The sequence below is a fragment of the Eptatretus burgeri genome, chromosome 16 (assembly GCF_056783735.1).
Source record: "Eptatretus burgeri isolate ZD-2024b chromosome 16, Ebu_testis_v1, whole genome shotgun sequence".
In the NCBI taxonomy this organism is placed as follows: Eukaryota; Metazoa; Chordata; class Myxini; order Myxiniformes; family Myxinidae; genus Eptatretus; species Eptatretus burgeri.
In genome coordinates, this window is record NC_140976.1 from 21,853,802 (window position 1) to 21,870,645 (window position 16,844).

Below are 16,844 nucleotides of genomic sequence, written 5' to 3' on the forward strand. Positions count from 1 at the left end.
CAACACGTTAACCACAACTCCACACCACAAAATCCAACCAAAAATACGAGCAAGCCACGGCAGCAAAAGATGAGCAGCGGTGTCGAAACAGCAGTGAACAAAGTGCCACCTGGCAGAACAATGCCAAGCCTCACCACCAGCCATGCCACCAAGCACTGAACGACTAATCAGCATCGCCAGATCACACGGACAACCAATGGAGAAGTGGCTGGATCATGAGATACGTGGATGTATAGGCAGACACATCTCGGCTGTAAAAGTCTGAGTTTGAGTTCGGAACAGAGACCGCATCTGGGAGCCTGGAGGGAAATGCCGGAGAAGTCTGGAGAGGAGCTGGAGCATACGAGAATGACCAGAAGGACCGATTCAGCGACTGCTTCTGGGTGCAGTCACCACGTACAGACTTTACAGACTTTCTTCCTTCTTCAACTGTATCTCTCTTATTCTCTTTGGACGCAGAGCTCTGAACAAAAAGTGCCAACAGTCCTTTTCAGGGATATTTGACATTTGCACATCACACCCTCATCTGACACCCTCGTGCCTCATACTCTACACCTCTCCAATCAGCCACATCACACCCTCTCCGATTCCCCCCCCCCCTCCCCTTCCGGTCACATGTGAACCAGCCAGTTCATGTGCGGGTAAGAGTGCGGTCAACCCCACACACCATAAGTCTTACTTTCCGACTGCTTATCTTCTTTTTCCTGGAATGAGAGCGGCACCTCTGTATTCGTTTTAAGTTGACTGATTAAGGGGTTTATGCATATAGATAAAGGCTTTTCAATTTGTGGCACTGCTTGACTTGTAAATACAGTACTGTAATGCTTTTGTGGAATTATAACTCCTTTCAAACTGTACAGTTGTGATTTTACATTGGTTAGATATTGTGTGTTGCAAACAGCAGTTCTCCCAACCTGTTCCGTTATGAGTAGTTGGCAGCCAACTCGTACACCTACGGTCATGCTAGGCCATATCTTAGAATCGTTGGCATGTTGGGAAGCACAATTCCCTATCTGGGGTGTTTAATTTGCCATGAAGGTAAAACAGGATTTTAAGGCTGGACCATACTTAAATTAAACATCTCAGATGGTGTCTGTGGTTCTTAGCAACCCATCACACTGTGGAGTTATCTGCAAAGCAGTGGCTTCAGAGTTGGAGAAATCGATGACAAGAACTTCTCTTATAATCCACCCTGAGGCGAATCCGTAACAATATATATATATATATATATATATATATATATATATATATATATATATATATATATATATATATATACATATATATAGTTTTGTTTGTGGGGTAGATGGAGGAATTTCAAAGGAAAGATAGGAGTGTATAGAGTGGCTTGGTCCATGTACGTGTAGGAGACATCTCAATGTAAATCAAGTAGGGAAACTGTGAGCTTAAGTGTTAGGTGTCACCACACGGATGGTGCTATGTTAAATTAGGTAGCTAAAGGATAATTTCTCCCAGTGTGTGATTGCCCTCCCAGTATGTGATTAAGAAAAAAGAAAAAGAGAAAGGGGATTGCATCCTTAAAACACCCGAGCTGCACGTCCAAGCAGGCAAGAAACCCCGCCTCCAGGAGTGACAACGAGCAAACCACACCCTCAGAGTGGACGATTGATGGACGTGACGTCAGAGTGGAGGAGAGTTAGGTGAGGAGGAGAGCCTCGCGTTGTGTGACAAGGATCGCAGTCGGGACAAGAGATTCAGAGTGGGACAGAAGCGAGAGAGGCAGGATCGGCGGTTGAAAGAGAAGGGCATTATGGCTGGCTTCCCTTATAACACGGTTAGGAAGACTGTACGATTCTTGTATTCGTGCTGAGGCAAATTGGCTCGCATGGTGGAGCAAGACGCTGGCCATTGACTGTTGGCTGTGTCGTGTGGGACCAGCTTCAAAGCCTCATGTTGTGCCATCAGGGAAAGAGACGACGCCATTTTTTGCAGAGCAGCGGTGTCGGCAAGTGTGATCGACGAAAGAAGTTGCACGGCGGTTTCTGAGCCCTGGTGTTGAGTATCGCCGCTCGAATTGCCTACTGTACATTTTCCGACCCGGCGAGCGGCTGGGCGCCATTTTTGGCGCATTTTCCCATGCAGTGACGAACGGGTGAGTTGAACATCAAGCTCCAGAAACGAATCTCTGGGCACACAGCTGAGTGCTAGGATAAAGGAGGGATTTTTCTTTTATTATTCTGTCCTCTTGTCTGTGTGGAGGAACCTCAAAATTAGATTTAGTTTACCTCACATTCCATTTTCATTATTACACTTTGAATGATTACTATTGTAAACATTTGATTTATTTTCATTAAACCCCGTATTTATTCAAGTTGCTTGTGTTGTCTGATTGTCGTGGGTTTGAGAATAAACCCCTGTGCTGTGCCTCCATCTGCTACATGGCCTTTGTTGCCCTCCTGTCCTGCGCGCACCATAACCTCCCGAGAATCTCGGCTGTTCGCCTCCAAAGGGAAATCATTTGGCTATCCGTCCGGGTAGGGCAAACCCCCTGGACACGACAATATATACATACACTCGTATAAGTCTGTCAAAAATGACGGGTTGGAATTATTTTATTTGAAATATTGAAGGAGACTGGAAGATATGATGTTTAAATTTGTAGCAAGGAAAAATGTTATTTTGAAACACTACATGTACAAACGTGATCTATTTCCTTTATCTTCCGGGAGGTTTCACTTTGACGGTACAGCCTCGTGAGCGTGCCAAAGTCTGAAGCCTCGGTCTAGCTTTCGGTGTGCTTTTATCTTCTTTGTTTAGGTGATATCTTACAGACATAAATGAACACTTGTTTTACTCTACGCATGATGCACGTCACTTGCAGCAAATTTCACCTCCCTGTGCCTTGTATTTATTGTTATTTAAGAAAACGCTTTTGTACACCGCCAGAGGCTCGGTTGCAAGTCACGGTCTAAAATTCCATTAGAAGAGACATAATTACTGTTTTATGAAAAATGTTTTTCCAAGTTTTTTTTTTGTCCCAAAAAATAGATCTTAGTGACCACAGTCAGGTTAAAATATTGGCCTTTAAAACCCTTATTAAATTGTCCTTATGAAGTAGGACAGACAAATGCACATTGTGTTTTATATCGGTGTGTGTGTGTGTGTGTGTGTGTGTGTGTGTGTGTGTGTCCCTCAAGTTGTGTCCATACAGGGGGAGATTCTCTGCCTTGACTGCATCCACAATTGTAACCTCAAATAAAATAAAATCAGAACAATTTTGTTCACAACTTATAGGCCTTAGGGTTCAGGATTCTGGTGCACATTTGAAGACTGAACAATATGACTTCTGTCATTAAATAAAAGGTATGTTTTGTTTACAACCCATGCAGAGGAAATGCGGTAATGCATGTTTTGTTCAGAAGCAATTGAGGTAGCGGTCAACTGTACATTGCCCAAGGAAAACTTTCATACAATGAAGAGGACTGCCGAGTTCATATAAAAACTCAACATGTCGTCCCGTCTATCATGAAAGATAGGTACATTTTAATCATGCAGAGGAAATAAGTCATGATTAATATTTTGTCTTTAATAAAAAAAATTAACCAATGTCACCTGCAGGGTGACCCGTATCTTGCCAAAAGGTGACCACGTGTGACTTCTTTAAGGTCACACTGAGGTGAACAGTGCTGCTATCCACCAGGAGCGACTCCTTGAGGAATATCTGCCTACGAGAGATTCCGATGAGAATCGTTCTCGAGTAACCATGAAAAATATGCGTTTGCCTCATAGAGTCACCAAATGACGTCATAATGTCTCAAGCTTGACATATCGAGAAAGCACTCATCGAAGTGTTCAATTTGAGGTACTACACAATATGGTTCCTAAAACTTGAAAATTTGACCTTGGAGTCAAATATGTTTGACCTTAGGCGCTAACCATGAAGGTCAAGGCCAATCGCCACCAAAAATTAATCAGCTGAGCGCCAGACCATGAACTATATTCCCATGAAGTTTGAAGACGATCCGATCAAAATTACTCAAAAAATAAGGGTTTCGTCGACTCCCCTGATTTGCGACAAAGTGACCTTGACCTTTGACCTTCAAAATTTTATGCGCTGAAAGGGACCTCTATAGGCCTCTGATATGCGAAGTTACAAAAATTTCCAATGATAAATGTGCTCTGCAGAATTATTTATACGTGGTTACAGACAAACAAACAAAAAAAAAAACAAACAAACAAAAATAAAAATAAAAAAAAACATACAAGCTGACTAATATATCTTGCAAAAACTTCGTTTTGGCAAGATAAAAATTGGTTTTCACCAGAGTTTTCAAAGCTTAACAGTGTGAAATTAAAGGATTTTATCAACAAGATGTATTTCACATATGTGCAGGAAATAAACATATGCAGGTTGGTAAGCATCTAAAGTGGGTTTTATTATATTGATTTGCTTTGACCAAACGCAGTAAAAACGCTATAATTTGAGAGATTGTTAGTGATACAAAATACACCAGAATACTGAGAGAGTCGTTTATTAATGAGGAATGATAAGGAGGTTCCAAGTAATAAAACGTCAAATTCTGTGATTGTGGTGACACGATATTAAATATGTAATGATCGATTTAAGAATTCTGTCACTGAGCGGGAGGAGGGGAGGACAGAGTTTGTGTTTGGAGGGAGGATGGGAGGAGAGCAAAGATGAAACATAATTGAGATTGGGGGTGGAGGGGAAGGGGGTATTGAAGGTTGGGGGGAGGGTGGTATTGAAGGTTGGGGGAGAGGGGGGATTGAAAGTTGGGGGAGAAGGGGGTGTTGAAGGCAGGGTGGGGAGAAGATTGAAGCTTTTGGGCTAGGAAGGGGGAGGATGAGGACTTGAAGTCACAATTATACATTGTGCAGATGTTGCACAGGTACTTGCTGGTATACTCATAAAAAAACGTTTGTTGAAAATTTGATGATAAAAGCTCAAATGGTATGGCCTGGAAAGACAAGCAGACAGACACTTTGGCAGCACTGGTGCCCTACAGGAACTCATGTCAAACCAGTTTCACAAATAGCTTCTTCAACAAGCAAGGAATCACTCCCATAAGGAAAAAAAAATCAAACGAAAATTTTATTTTCAAGTGAGGTTGGCTTTGGATGGTCATAATACAATTTGTAAACTTGTTACAAAGACAAAGGACAATGTTCTGGTGCATCACCGACTCGTAATGCTCTATTATTTAATTACTCTTTTCAGCTTTGGTGAGACTTTAGTGCTTGAGAAAGCATTGTTTAAAAGTAGGAATTTAAGGTACAATCACCGCTTTCTGAACACTGAGGCAAGCATTTCATTCAAAAACTTCAACGTGCATTTCCCGATCAATCGAGGGCGAATCGGCTTCTGCAAAGGGAAACGTTAACTTTCAAAAAAAGGAACTTGAGAACCCAGGTGAGAGATAAAGGGTAATTGTTCCACTCCAACTCTGACCTCTGTGAAGCTAAACGATGGGGAAAAAAAAATGAATGTCAAAAGAAAGGGAGGTGGTTGGGGTCCTTCCTCATACATACCTCTGAGATGAGGAACTCGGTGCAGAACTCAAGGACAGGGAGGATCTGAAGGAAACTCGCTGCCTCTAGCGTGTCCTGTAAGCTGTCCATGTTGAGCGAAAGTCTTGCGGTGTAGATGAAGTCGATGATTTTTTTTAACCCCATGCTTGATACACCCAGGAGTTTGATCTGACTCAAGTCCTGCTCCTTCATGCCTCCTGCACGATATGGGTAACGAAGAGGACTCGCAGACTCAGGAGCGGCTTGCATAGTAGAACCACAGGGTTAAGGTGCAAAGGTACATAATGTCAAGAGAAACAACATACTGCACCTGTAAACATGGCCTTGAAATAGTCGCTGGAGGAAGCCATCATGGCACGGTGGACCGGGAAACTTTCTTCACCATCGCCAGGCACCAACGTCACGTCACAGAGCAGACCCTCCTGCCGTAAACGTTCAAAACCCTGGACATTTGACAAAGACAAAAAAAAAAAACATTGTACAGGTTCATTGCAGAACCATCACAATATCACCTGCCAACACATACAGTAAGCAAGTAGCATTTCAGGTAACCCTCTTTTGCTCTGACGAAGGGTTAATGCCCAAAACGTCAGCTTTTCTTTGCTTTCCAAGGCAGTTAGGATACCTCGATCAACATCCTGTTGATTTCATTTTTGTTGGAGAGGCAGCCACCAATATTTAACGCAATCAACATTGATGGGAAACCATCTCATCCATTCGGCTTCTGGATTCACACCACGAACTAACCATCTCCGAGTGCTTAATATTTCTGTGGAGTGGAGCAGCAAGCTGCTGCACCAAGGCAGGCAAAGGAAAGCATCACGCAAAATGACATCTATGAATGAATATATGACATCTATGCAAAATGACATCTATGAATCATGTGGCATAATTAATACGCTTGCAAGGCAAACAAAGTGATGACACAGCCTGGAGTTCATTGGTTAGCAAGCCCGGAGAGGCAGCATTTTATGCTTCGGGGACTCTGCTTTGAGCTATCGACTCATTTGAACTCTGCAGCAGCTTACTATGCCTGGTGTTGGCTTAATGGTTAGGGTAGTGGGCTTGGGATCCTAGGGTCCTGAGTTCAAATCCCGCTCAGATGTTGAATTAACACCAGGTGGGGTTGACTCTGCCTGTCATCCTTCCGAGGTCGGCAAAATGAGTGCCAGCATGCTGGTATACTGTGTCGGAGTGGCGACCCGTCCAGGATTGTTCCCAATAGCCAAGGAGACTGCTTCGGCGGCACCAACGCTCTGCACAGAGTATGGTCCTAATGGATGGATGGAGCAGCTTACTTAACAAGCATTTGCTTGATCCACAAAATATAGTTGACGAGTATTGGTATAAACGCTGCGAGAATTTGGTCCAGAATTGGGAGGATGCTGCAGACGTTTCTTGTAAATCATTTTCACGGCCTGCACCGCTGCGCTGGTGGCCATTTTCGGACTGCTCCGCAGGGGCCCGCAGGAGGCTCTGCTGCAGGTGTTTACCTACTCCAGCTTTGCACACACAGATACAATAATTCCCGCTTCATAAAGCAACCAGGTTTTCCAAGAGAGCAATCTATGGGTGAGTCTTTTAATGTTGAGGGTGTTCGCTTTTCCACGTTTCTTATTCTATAACTATTTAAAAGAAGATACTTTGAAAAGAAAAAGGTAAACAAGAAAATGTTAAGTAAAATACGGCCCAAAACCTTATGCCCAAACCACAGAAAAAGTAGCCCCAAAATTTGGGTGCAAGTCCTTCAGAATCTGGGCTAGATCTTAAGTGAACATATGTCAGCCCTGAAGGCCATTTTGAGGCCACCAAAGGCCATTATAAAGTGTATATTGAGATGAGGGGTGAGGCATTGCTCCTGCCAGCTCACAGGCAAAAGCTAACCACAATGAGGTCAATAATTCCGAAGCTTTTCATTGTCCAACATGTCCCGAAACCACCGCAGGGAAAAGCTCACCTGGCCGGGTATCGTCCCCCAGTCTACCTTCTTATCTATCTATATAAATGCAAGGTGAGTGAGTTTGTCTGAGGCAAACGTCATGACTAGAGCGGTTAGGTACAGATAGTGGATGCGGAGGTTTACAAGTACAGATATTCTTGCAATTTTGAGTTGTGCACAATCAGAGCTGTTGTTTTGGACACCTACCAGAAGTTAAAAAAAAAACCATTACGTATGTATGTATGTATATATATATATATATATATATATATATATATATATATATATATATATATATATATATATATATATATATATATATATATATATATATATATATATATATATATATATATATATATTGTTGCGAATTCGCGCCCGCCGGCGTGTGATCAGCTGCTCGACTTGAATGGCGGCCGCCTCGCCCACCGGAACGGACAATTCTGTCGTGACCCTCTCGGAACAATGCCGGGAGCCAGTCACGGGTGGGCGTTTAACCCCACCATGACCATGCCTATTGCCCACCCGTGCAGGATAGGGTTGCTCGCCAAAATTGATCTACCTAAGTACCTGCGCAGATGGTCGACCAGGCGATCGTACCTCGCCACAGGCCGACTCCGGACACGAACCGCTTAAGCGGTCCGTTCCGTGCTATCGGGATAACCGAGCGGTGTTATCGTCGGCCTCGATGGTTCCGATTAATTATCGGGCGTATTAAGCCCAATACAAACCCTTTACGTGAAGCAGGATGGAGGGTCAATAAAGAAAAGACGAAGCGAAACGGGAAAACAGTTCACACAATGCACATTTATTACGCGACACACGGAAAGCACACATATACAGCCAAACAGTCAGAATGCACCTATATTAGGAGTATAAAAGAAACGACGCAGAGTTACAACCGAACACGCGTACACACGGCAACACTTACACAGTTCTACTTTACAAGACACGGCGCCGACACACATTTACTCAAAAGCAAAGGAAAGAAGCCACCCTCATAGACAAGGGGGCAGACGGGCCTGTAGGCCAATATGTGCGCGGGATCTGAAGGAGCGGCCAGGTCCGCGAGACCGGGTGGGTCCTATCCGCGTCCTCGTGGCGCGTTGGCGGATGAGCCGCAGACGTGGCCGCGTGGCTGTGCCCCAACTCCGTGCTCCTTCGCACGACGTTTGGAGTGGGGTGGGAACGGGGCCCCCTTGGTTGCACTATGTCAGCGCGGGGGAAAAGGGAAATTGTTGATGCTCTGGGGGAGGGAGAATGGCTGGCTGGCTTAGGTCCCGCGACGAGCGATCTCCCCCCCGCGACCTCGTCGCGGACCGCCGTCCTTCTCGCCTTGGACCCGAGCTCCTTGGCCTCTTCCCCCAACTCTCCTCAGCCGACTGCAGAGCCCAACTCTATGCCTCCGCCACCCGACTCCACTCTCTGCCACACTCCGCCCGATGACTCTCTTCCCAAAACTCTCTGCTTTCAAAACTCACTCTGCTAAAACTCTGCCGTGCACTCGGTGTTTTATTGGCCGGCAGGAGAACCCATATGCAAATTTCCGGATCAGGATGAGCTCGGGGGCGGAGCCACGCTCATCCATTGGACGGAGGAAAAGTGGGCGTGAACTTCCCCTGATCCTAGAATATGCATATTTCGATTTCACAAGGACGTGCCTGGAGGCGGGGCCAAGCCGCTCCGCGCTTGCTGATTGGACGGATCAGAAGTGGGCGTGTAGCATTCTTGATCCGAATTCTTCCTCGGAAAGGCCGCTATTTGCACTCGCGGCTCGGTGCGTATCGCTTGAACGAGCCCAAGACAGCCCGATGCTCAGTGTTCACAGGTGGTGCGGGAATGGCCGGAGAAGGAGAGAGGTGAGGGTGGTGGAGGGTTTAATCGGTGGTTGTTTGCTGGTTATGGCGGTTGATTCAAAATAAAGATAGAACAGAAAAGCGCCTAACTCAAAGCGTCGCAGCCCGAATGAATCACATAAGTTCCCTCTAAACAACGGGTTTGGGGCTAACTACACATGTACTTAGAGTTATCTCACCTACGGGACCCGAATGGTGGTTTTCGAATTTCCACAGCCGTAACAAATATATATATATATATATATATATATATATATATATATATATATATATATATATATATATATATATATATATATATATATATATATATGTGTTTCTATATATATATATATATATATATATATGTGTTTCTATATATATATATATATATATATGTTTCTATATATATATATATATATATATATATGTGTTTCTATATATATATATATATATATATGTGTTTCTATATATATATATATATATATGTGTTTCTATATATATATATTTATATATATATATATATATATATATATATATATATATATATATATATATATATATATATATATATATATATATATATATAAATATATATGTGTTTCTATATATATATATATATATATATATATATATATATATATATGTGTTTATATATATATATATATATATATATATATATATATATATATATATATATATATATATATATATATATAAAATGGTGATCCAAAAATAGCAAAAAAAATTTATAAAAATTCAGATGTCTCCACAAGCCTTAAATTATTCCACTATGATTCAATAAGGCGCATAAAAAAATTTAAGTTGATCGGAGGTGATTTAGAGGTCGCTCCATATGACTACTTTTAGTTTCATGATTTGGTTAAATTAGGGTATGGTCAGGTACGATTACGGGTACTTCTGGATGTCCGAGGTGGAAATGGAGTGCATTTTCAAACTCTATGGGGTCAATTTACTCTAAGAAATGACTGCACCGACGTTGACTTCACTACCATTTCGAAAATATGACCTAAAACAAGATTTACCATTACTGGAGTTGAGTAACTAATCCTAATCATTTCGATATTTTCTAATCTATAATTAATTTGTTGTCCGTCTAAACATTTCTTGGAGTAAATCGACCCCACTGAGTTCGAAAATGCAGTCCATTTTCACCTCGGAAGTTCAGAAGTGTACGGATTCGCATCTCACCATACCCTAATTTTTCAATCAATGGAATTACAAACTATTAGAATATTTCGTCTCATTTACCAAATACCACTATCATCTCCGCCTATATTGCTGTCTCCACTCCCGCCTGAACTTATTTCTAGCCGGCCAAACATCCAGTGTTTTAGATTCAATGATTCACGAAAAATGTTAGTTATTTATTTCGATATTATTATATTAAATTAGGGTATGGTGAGATGTGAATCTGTACACTTCTGAACTTCCTCGGTGAAAATGGACTGCATTTTCGAACTTAGTGGGGTCGATTTACTCTAAGAAATGTTGAGACGGACAACAAATTAATTATAGATTAGAAAATATCGAAATGAGTAGGATTAGTTACTCAACTCCAGTAATGATAAATCTTGTTTTAGGTGATATTTTCAAAATGGTAGTGAATTCAATGTCGGTGCAGTCATTTCTTTGAGTAAATCGACCCCATAGAGTTTGAAAATGCACTCCATTTCCACCTCGGACATTCAGAAGTACCCGTAATCGTATCTGACCATACCCTAATTTATTCAAGTCATGAGACTAAAAGTCGTCATGGAGCGACCTCTAAATCACCTCCGATCAAGCTAAAACAAATTATGCGAGTTATTTGATCATATTAGACTAATTTTAAGCTTGTGGAGCAACATTCTATTTTTTCGACTTTTTTGGACCACCCTTGTGTGTGTATATATATATATAGCCTGAGCCTGGTGTTGGCGCAGTGGTTAGGGCAGCGGCTTGGGATCCAAGAGGTCCTGAGTTCAAGCCTCGTTGAGCCACTGAATTAATACACCAGGGGGTTGACTCAGCCTGTCATCCTTCCGAGGTCGGCGAAATGAGTACCAGTATACTGGGCCGGTGTATACCCCGGTTAAAATAGGTGTACCATATCCCTGTGTCGTAAGAGGCGACCAGGGTTGCGTCAGGAAGGGCATCCGGCGTAAAACATGTGCCAAATCACTATGCGGATCATAATGGATGATCCGCTGTGGCGACCCCTAACGGGAGCAGCCGAAAGAAGAAGAAGAAGATATATACATATATATATATATATATATATATATATATATATATATATATATATATATATATATATATATATATATATATATATATATATATATATATATATATATATATATATATATATATATATTTACGAATTTCGGTCCACCCGGCGTGCGATCGGCCACGTAACTCAAATCGCGACCGCATCGCCCACCGGAACGGACAATTCAGTCGAGACCCTCCGAGGAACTACCGCCAGGAGCTCGTCACGGGTGGGTCTTTCGACCACACCACAATCGTGCCAATCGGCCACCCGTGCAGGATAGGGTTGTTCGTCAAACTCGACCAACCTAAGTACCTGCGCGGGTAGTTAACCGGGCGATCGTACCTCGCCGCTGACCGACCGAGGACACGAACCGCTTAAGCGGTCCGTTCCGTGCTTCAGTGATAACCGAGCAGTGTTATCGCCGGCCCCGCCGGATGTGATTATTTACCGGGTGCTTACACCCTTCTACCAATTCCTTCCGTGATGCAAGATGGAACTTTCAAACAAGGGAAAGGACGCAACGAAACGGGGAACAGTTCGACAAGTACATTTATTACGCACTCGGACAAGGCAAGCACGTATTCGCAGCCATACAGTAAGAATGCAATTTACAAGCAAGAGTTACAACCGAATAAAGCAATGTTTATTTACATGCACTTAAACAGTTTCTACTTTAGAAGACACGGTGCCACAACACGCATTCAAAGAAAACACTTCCTTTTTTGCTCTTCCTATCTTCCTTTTTTGCTATCTGCTGCTCTTCCTTCGCTCCAATTGGTTCTTCTGACCACGTCCTTGTTAAAGTGGACATCTCTCTGGCTGTTATCAGAGAACCACCTCACCGCCGTCGAGTCTGGCATTTCACTCAAGCCGACTGGCAGGGTCTTCGAGCAGCCATCAAACTTACAGACTGGTCTCCTATCACTACTTTCTCAAACATCAACTCATCCTGGGAATTCTTTCAAAGAAACTTGCTCTCCCTCATGCACAGATTTATCCCCTCTCGTGTTCAGTTGTCTTACCCTTCCTCCCGCCCTTGGTTTACTGAAGCTTGTGGCGAGGCAGTTGTCCTGAAACAACTTGCCTTTGCCTCATGGAAAGCAAACCCAACTGAGGGCAATCTCAGTTCTTTCCACAAAGCTCGGAACAAGTGTGTAGCTGCCCTCAGGAGAGCCAGAAAACAACATCTTTCTCATCTCAAGTCTGAACTCTCAAACCTCTCTCCCTCCTCAAAATCCTGGTGGCGTTTAATCAAATCTGTTTCTGGTGTATGTTCCCCCTCCATCCCCTCCCTTACCTCAAATGGCCGCACTGCTGATTCCACACGTGATAAAGCTGAATGTCTAAACTCGGTGTTTGCAGCTAAATCTTGTGTCCCAAACCCATCACTATCTCTACCCACTTTACCCAGTCGCACCCAACTGTCCCTGGACTCTGTATCCTTTTCTCCTGACAAGGTGGAGAGCTTGCTTTCAAACCTCGAGTCAGATTCTGCAACCGGTCCAGACGGCATCAGCCCACGTGTCCTCAAAGCCTGCTCTTCTGCTCTTGCTCACCCTCTCTCTGTTCTATTCACCCTCTCATTTTCCCAAGGTCATCTGCCATCTGCTTGGAAATCTGCTAACATCACTGCCCTGCATAAAAAAGGTGCAAAAACAGATCCCTGTAACTATAGACCAATCAGCCTTCTCCCAATCATCAGCAAGGTTATGGAATCCATCATCGCTTCAGACATGAAATCCTTCCTCTTCTCCAATGGCTTGATTTCCAATCATCAATTTGGTTTCAGACCAGGTCACTCTACCCTAGATATGCTGCTACTGCTCTCCCATCAATGGATGGAGGTCCTCAATGCCAGACAGGAAATCCGAGCCGTATCCCTGGACATATCACGTGCTTTTGACACAGTCTGGCACCCTGCCCTACTCACCAAACTCTCTTCCCATGGTATTCAAGGCCATCTCCACTCATGGCTCGCAGACTTCCTCTCCTGTCGCAGTCAACGTGTGGCCCTAAATGGAGTTCTTTCATCCCCTCTTCCTGTGCAGGCTGGAGTTCCTCAAGGTAGCGTTCTGGGCCCTGTTCTTTTTCTGGTTTTCATCAATGATCTCTCGGACTCTCTGGAAAATCCTCTATTTCTCTTTGCCGATGACTCCACCCTCTGCCGTACCATCTGTCATCCCTCAGACCGGCAAGCAGCAGCTTCTTCGCTCACTGCAGATCTGGATAAAATCACAAACTGGTCCAACACGTGGAACATGTCTTTCAATCCAGACAAATCTCACACTCTCACTATGTCTCTTCGAAAGGACCGTTTACAAAACCCCCCCATCCACTTTCTCAACAATCCTCTGGAAGAAGTCTTTTCTTTCAAGCTTCTGGGTCTCACTATCTGCCATGACCTTTCCTGGAAAGTCACATTTCCAACCTTGCCTCAAAAGCCAGTCGCCGACTGGGAATCCTCCGTCGTGCAAAGTCCTTCCTTGGCCCTCTTGAGCTCCTGACCACTTACAAAGCTTTTGTCCGTAGCCTGATGGAGTACTGCTCTCCCCTCTGGGCTGGTGCTCCTGCCTCCCACCTTTCTCGACTTCACGCTGTCGAAACCAGGGCTTTTAAGATCATTGGCATCTCCCGCAATGAAGCTGAGTCTTTGGGCCTCTCACTCAATCACCGCAGGTTGGTCGGTGGTCTTTCTGTCTTCTACCGACTCCTCTCCAGCCTTGCCCCCCTGCTCTCTCTGTGATTTGTCCCAGCCACATTTCCACAGGGCGCTCAAGGTCCGCCAACAACCCCCTTCTGGTAAAACTACCAAAATCACGAATCACTGCTCATCTTCACTCTTTCATTCCTCTTTTTCCCGCCTTTGGAATAAACTTCCTCACTCTATTCTTTCCCATTCTTCCCTCCAGGCTTTCAAGACAGCTGGTCACCACCACCTCTTATCTTCCCCCATCCAAATCCTCGATCTTTTCTACCCCCGAGAATCCACCCAAGCCCGCGTCCTTCAATTCTCCTGCTTTCCTTCCTGAAAGTCCCTTTAATGTCCATCTTCCCCCTCGCCATGTTCCCCGTCCCATCCCCATCCCTCTCCCTTCCACAGTTCACCTGTGTCTGTTCCCCAATGTTTTGTCCCTTCCACTCCCGCCCCTCTTGTCTCATGCCTCCTTGCTGTGAGTTGTGTGTTAGCTCTCATACGAGCCTCGACCAAGGTATACAAAAAAAAAAAAAAAAAAAAAAAAAAAAAAAAACACAAGAAAAGACCCCCTCATCGACAAGGGAGTCAGACTGAGCCGCTGGGCCTAATGCGCGTGGAACCTGGATGAGCGGCCAGGTCCACGAGACCGAGGGGTCCTACCCGCGCCCTCGTGGCGGGCAAGCCGCGGTGTCAGCGTAGCTGCGCCTGGCTTCGTGCCCCTGGCATGGTCGGCGAGCGCTCTCCAGCACTCCCCGTCTGCCTTTCCCGTCGGCTTCGAGCTCCGTCCCCTGACTCCACTGCCCCGCCGACACTGCTGACTTGACTGCCCCGCCGACACTGCTGCTGCCACTCCAGTGCTTCCACTTGGTTCTTGACTTTTCTGCCGACGTACTGCACCGCGAACTGCGTTGTGCTCGCGCTTATATAGCCCGGGAGAGGGGCGTCTATGTAAATTTCTGGATCACAGCGGGTTCGGAGGCAGGGCTATGCCATCCGATGCTCAGCATTGGATGGATGAAAAGGGGGCGTGAAGCATTCCTGATCCGCTTTTTGAGGCGAAAGGAACGCATTCACAGCCCATGGCATGACGTGTGGAAGAAAGGCGGTTTTGGTGGGAGTTTGGTTGTTGGCGGGCGTCGTTTGAGAATGGCGGTGAAGCGATGTTTGCAGGATGGAGTTGTGGAGGTAAAGAGGCAAAGGTGGTGGTGGCGATTTGGTTGCTGGGGTGCGTTGTTGGGGGATGATTGGTCCAAAATAATGATAGAGAAAAGAAAAACGGCTATCTCAAAGGATCGCAGCCCTGTGAACATGGAAATTCCCTCTAAACAACGGTGGGGAAATCTAACTACACAATTACTTATCGTCATAACTGATCTAAGGACCCTTTATGGTGTATTGCGAATTTCCACAGCCGTAACAATATATATATATATATATATATATATATATATATATATATATATATATATATATATATATATATATATATATATATATATATATATATATATATATAAAACCACAAACTATTCTGTAAATGTATAATTACCTTTCAGTTGATTTACTTAACCGAGAAGCCTTCGCAGTGTTAACAGTTAGTGACTATTATGCTGTCAAAAGACATTCATAGCAATTGCCATAAAGATTCCACACGACATTGCAAACTAATTCACTTACAAACCAAACCTGGGAATCTTTACGAATGCTTCAACTTTATTTTTATGCACGTGTGAGGCACACAAAAGAACGTGCTCACGTAGTGACAATGCCTTGTGTGAGCGGAAGCACGAAATTTCATGGGCGTGTATAATCTCAGTGCCACTGGTTCGCACACCTACCAGAAGTAAAAATAATAATAATCATAATCATCATGATCATCAGCTATTCCACTCCACTGCTGGTCAAACGCCTTAGCATGTTGATGGCATGTTGCTCTGTTTTTTGCTTTGTTATTCCAAATGACTCTTTCCCCCCCCCGCCCCCCCAATTGATTCTTCTCTATTTCTAGTTTTTGATTATTTCCCTTGAGACTAAAGCTTTTCCCTCGGTATATGTATTCTTTTATTTGGGTTCCATTTACTATGACTTCTCCATGAGGTACAAGGGGGTTCATTACTACTTTGGTTTTTGACATGTTCATCTTCAGCCCACACTTCATGCTGACTTCAGCAAGTTTCCTGAGCATCGTTTCAATTTTCTCAAAACTTTTTTTAATGACCATAATGTCATCTGTAAACATGGTTAAGCTTTTCTCCATTAACGTTGACATGATCTTCTGTTGACTACTTATCTTCCCCCTGAAGTGATTGAAACATATACTCAAGACAGGCAGTGAATAATTTGGGAGAGATCATGTCACATTGTCTTACTCATTTTTTGATGTTGATCTGACAACTTACTTTTTGCAGCGTCACTGGTAGTTGGACAATCTGTGTCAATATATTTCAGTAATCCGTAATATAATTCATGGACTGGTGTGTGTGTGTGTGTGTGTGTGTGTGTGTGTGTGTGTGTGTGTGTGTGTGTGTGTGTGTGTGTGTGTGTGTGTGTGTGTGTGTGTGTGTGTGTGTGTGTGTGTGTGTGTGT

The 16,844-nt window shown here is 43.8% G+C and overlaps 1 protein-coding gene across 10 annotated transcripts in view; it reads right to left on the reverse strand.

Moving 5' to 3' along the window:
• Positions 1-16,844, reverse strand: part of LOC147010691 (kelch-like protein 13) — a 92,808-nt gene that overhangs the window by 7,579 nt on the left and 68,385 nt on the right. For 9 of the 10 annotated variants that reach the window (XM_085859470.1, XM_085859471.1, XM_085859472.1 and 6 more), the window contains 2 exons: positions 5,822-5,954; positions 5,512-5,708 (listed from right to left, as the gene is read on the reverse strand). In XM_085859470.1, the coding sequence (XP_085715596.1) occupies positions 5,512-5,708; positions 5,822-5,954 (330 nt within the window). Of the gene's footprint in view, positions 1-5,511; positions 5,709-5,821; positions 5,955-6,136; positions 6,164-16,844 lie in introns of those variants that run through there. The other variant, XM_085859477.1, reaches the window with a different exon arrangement.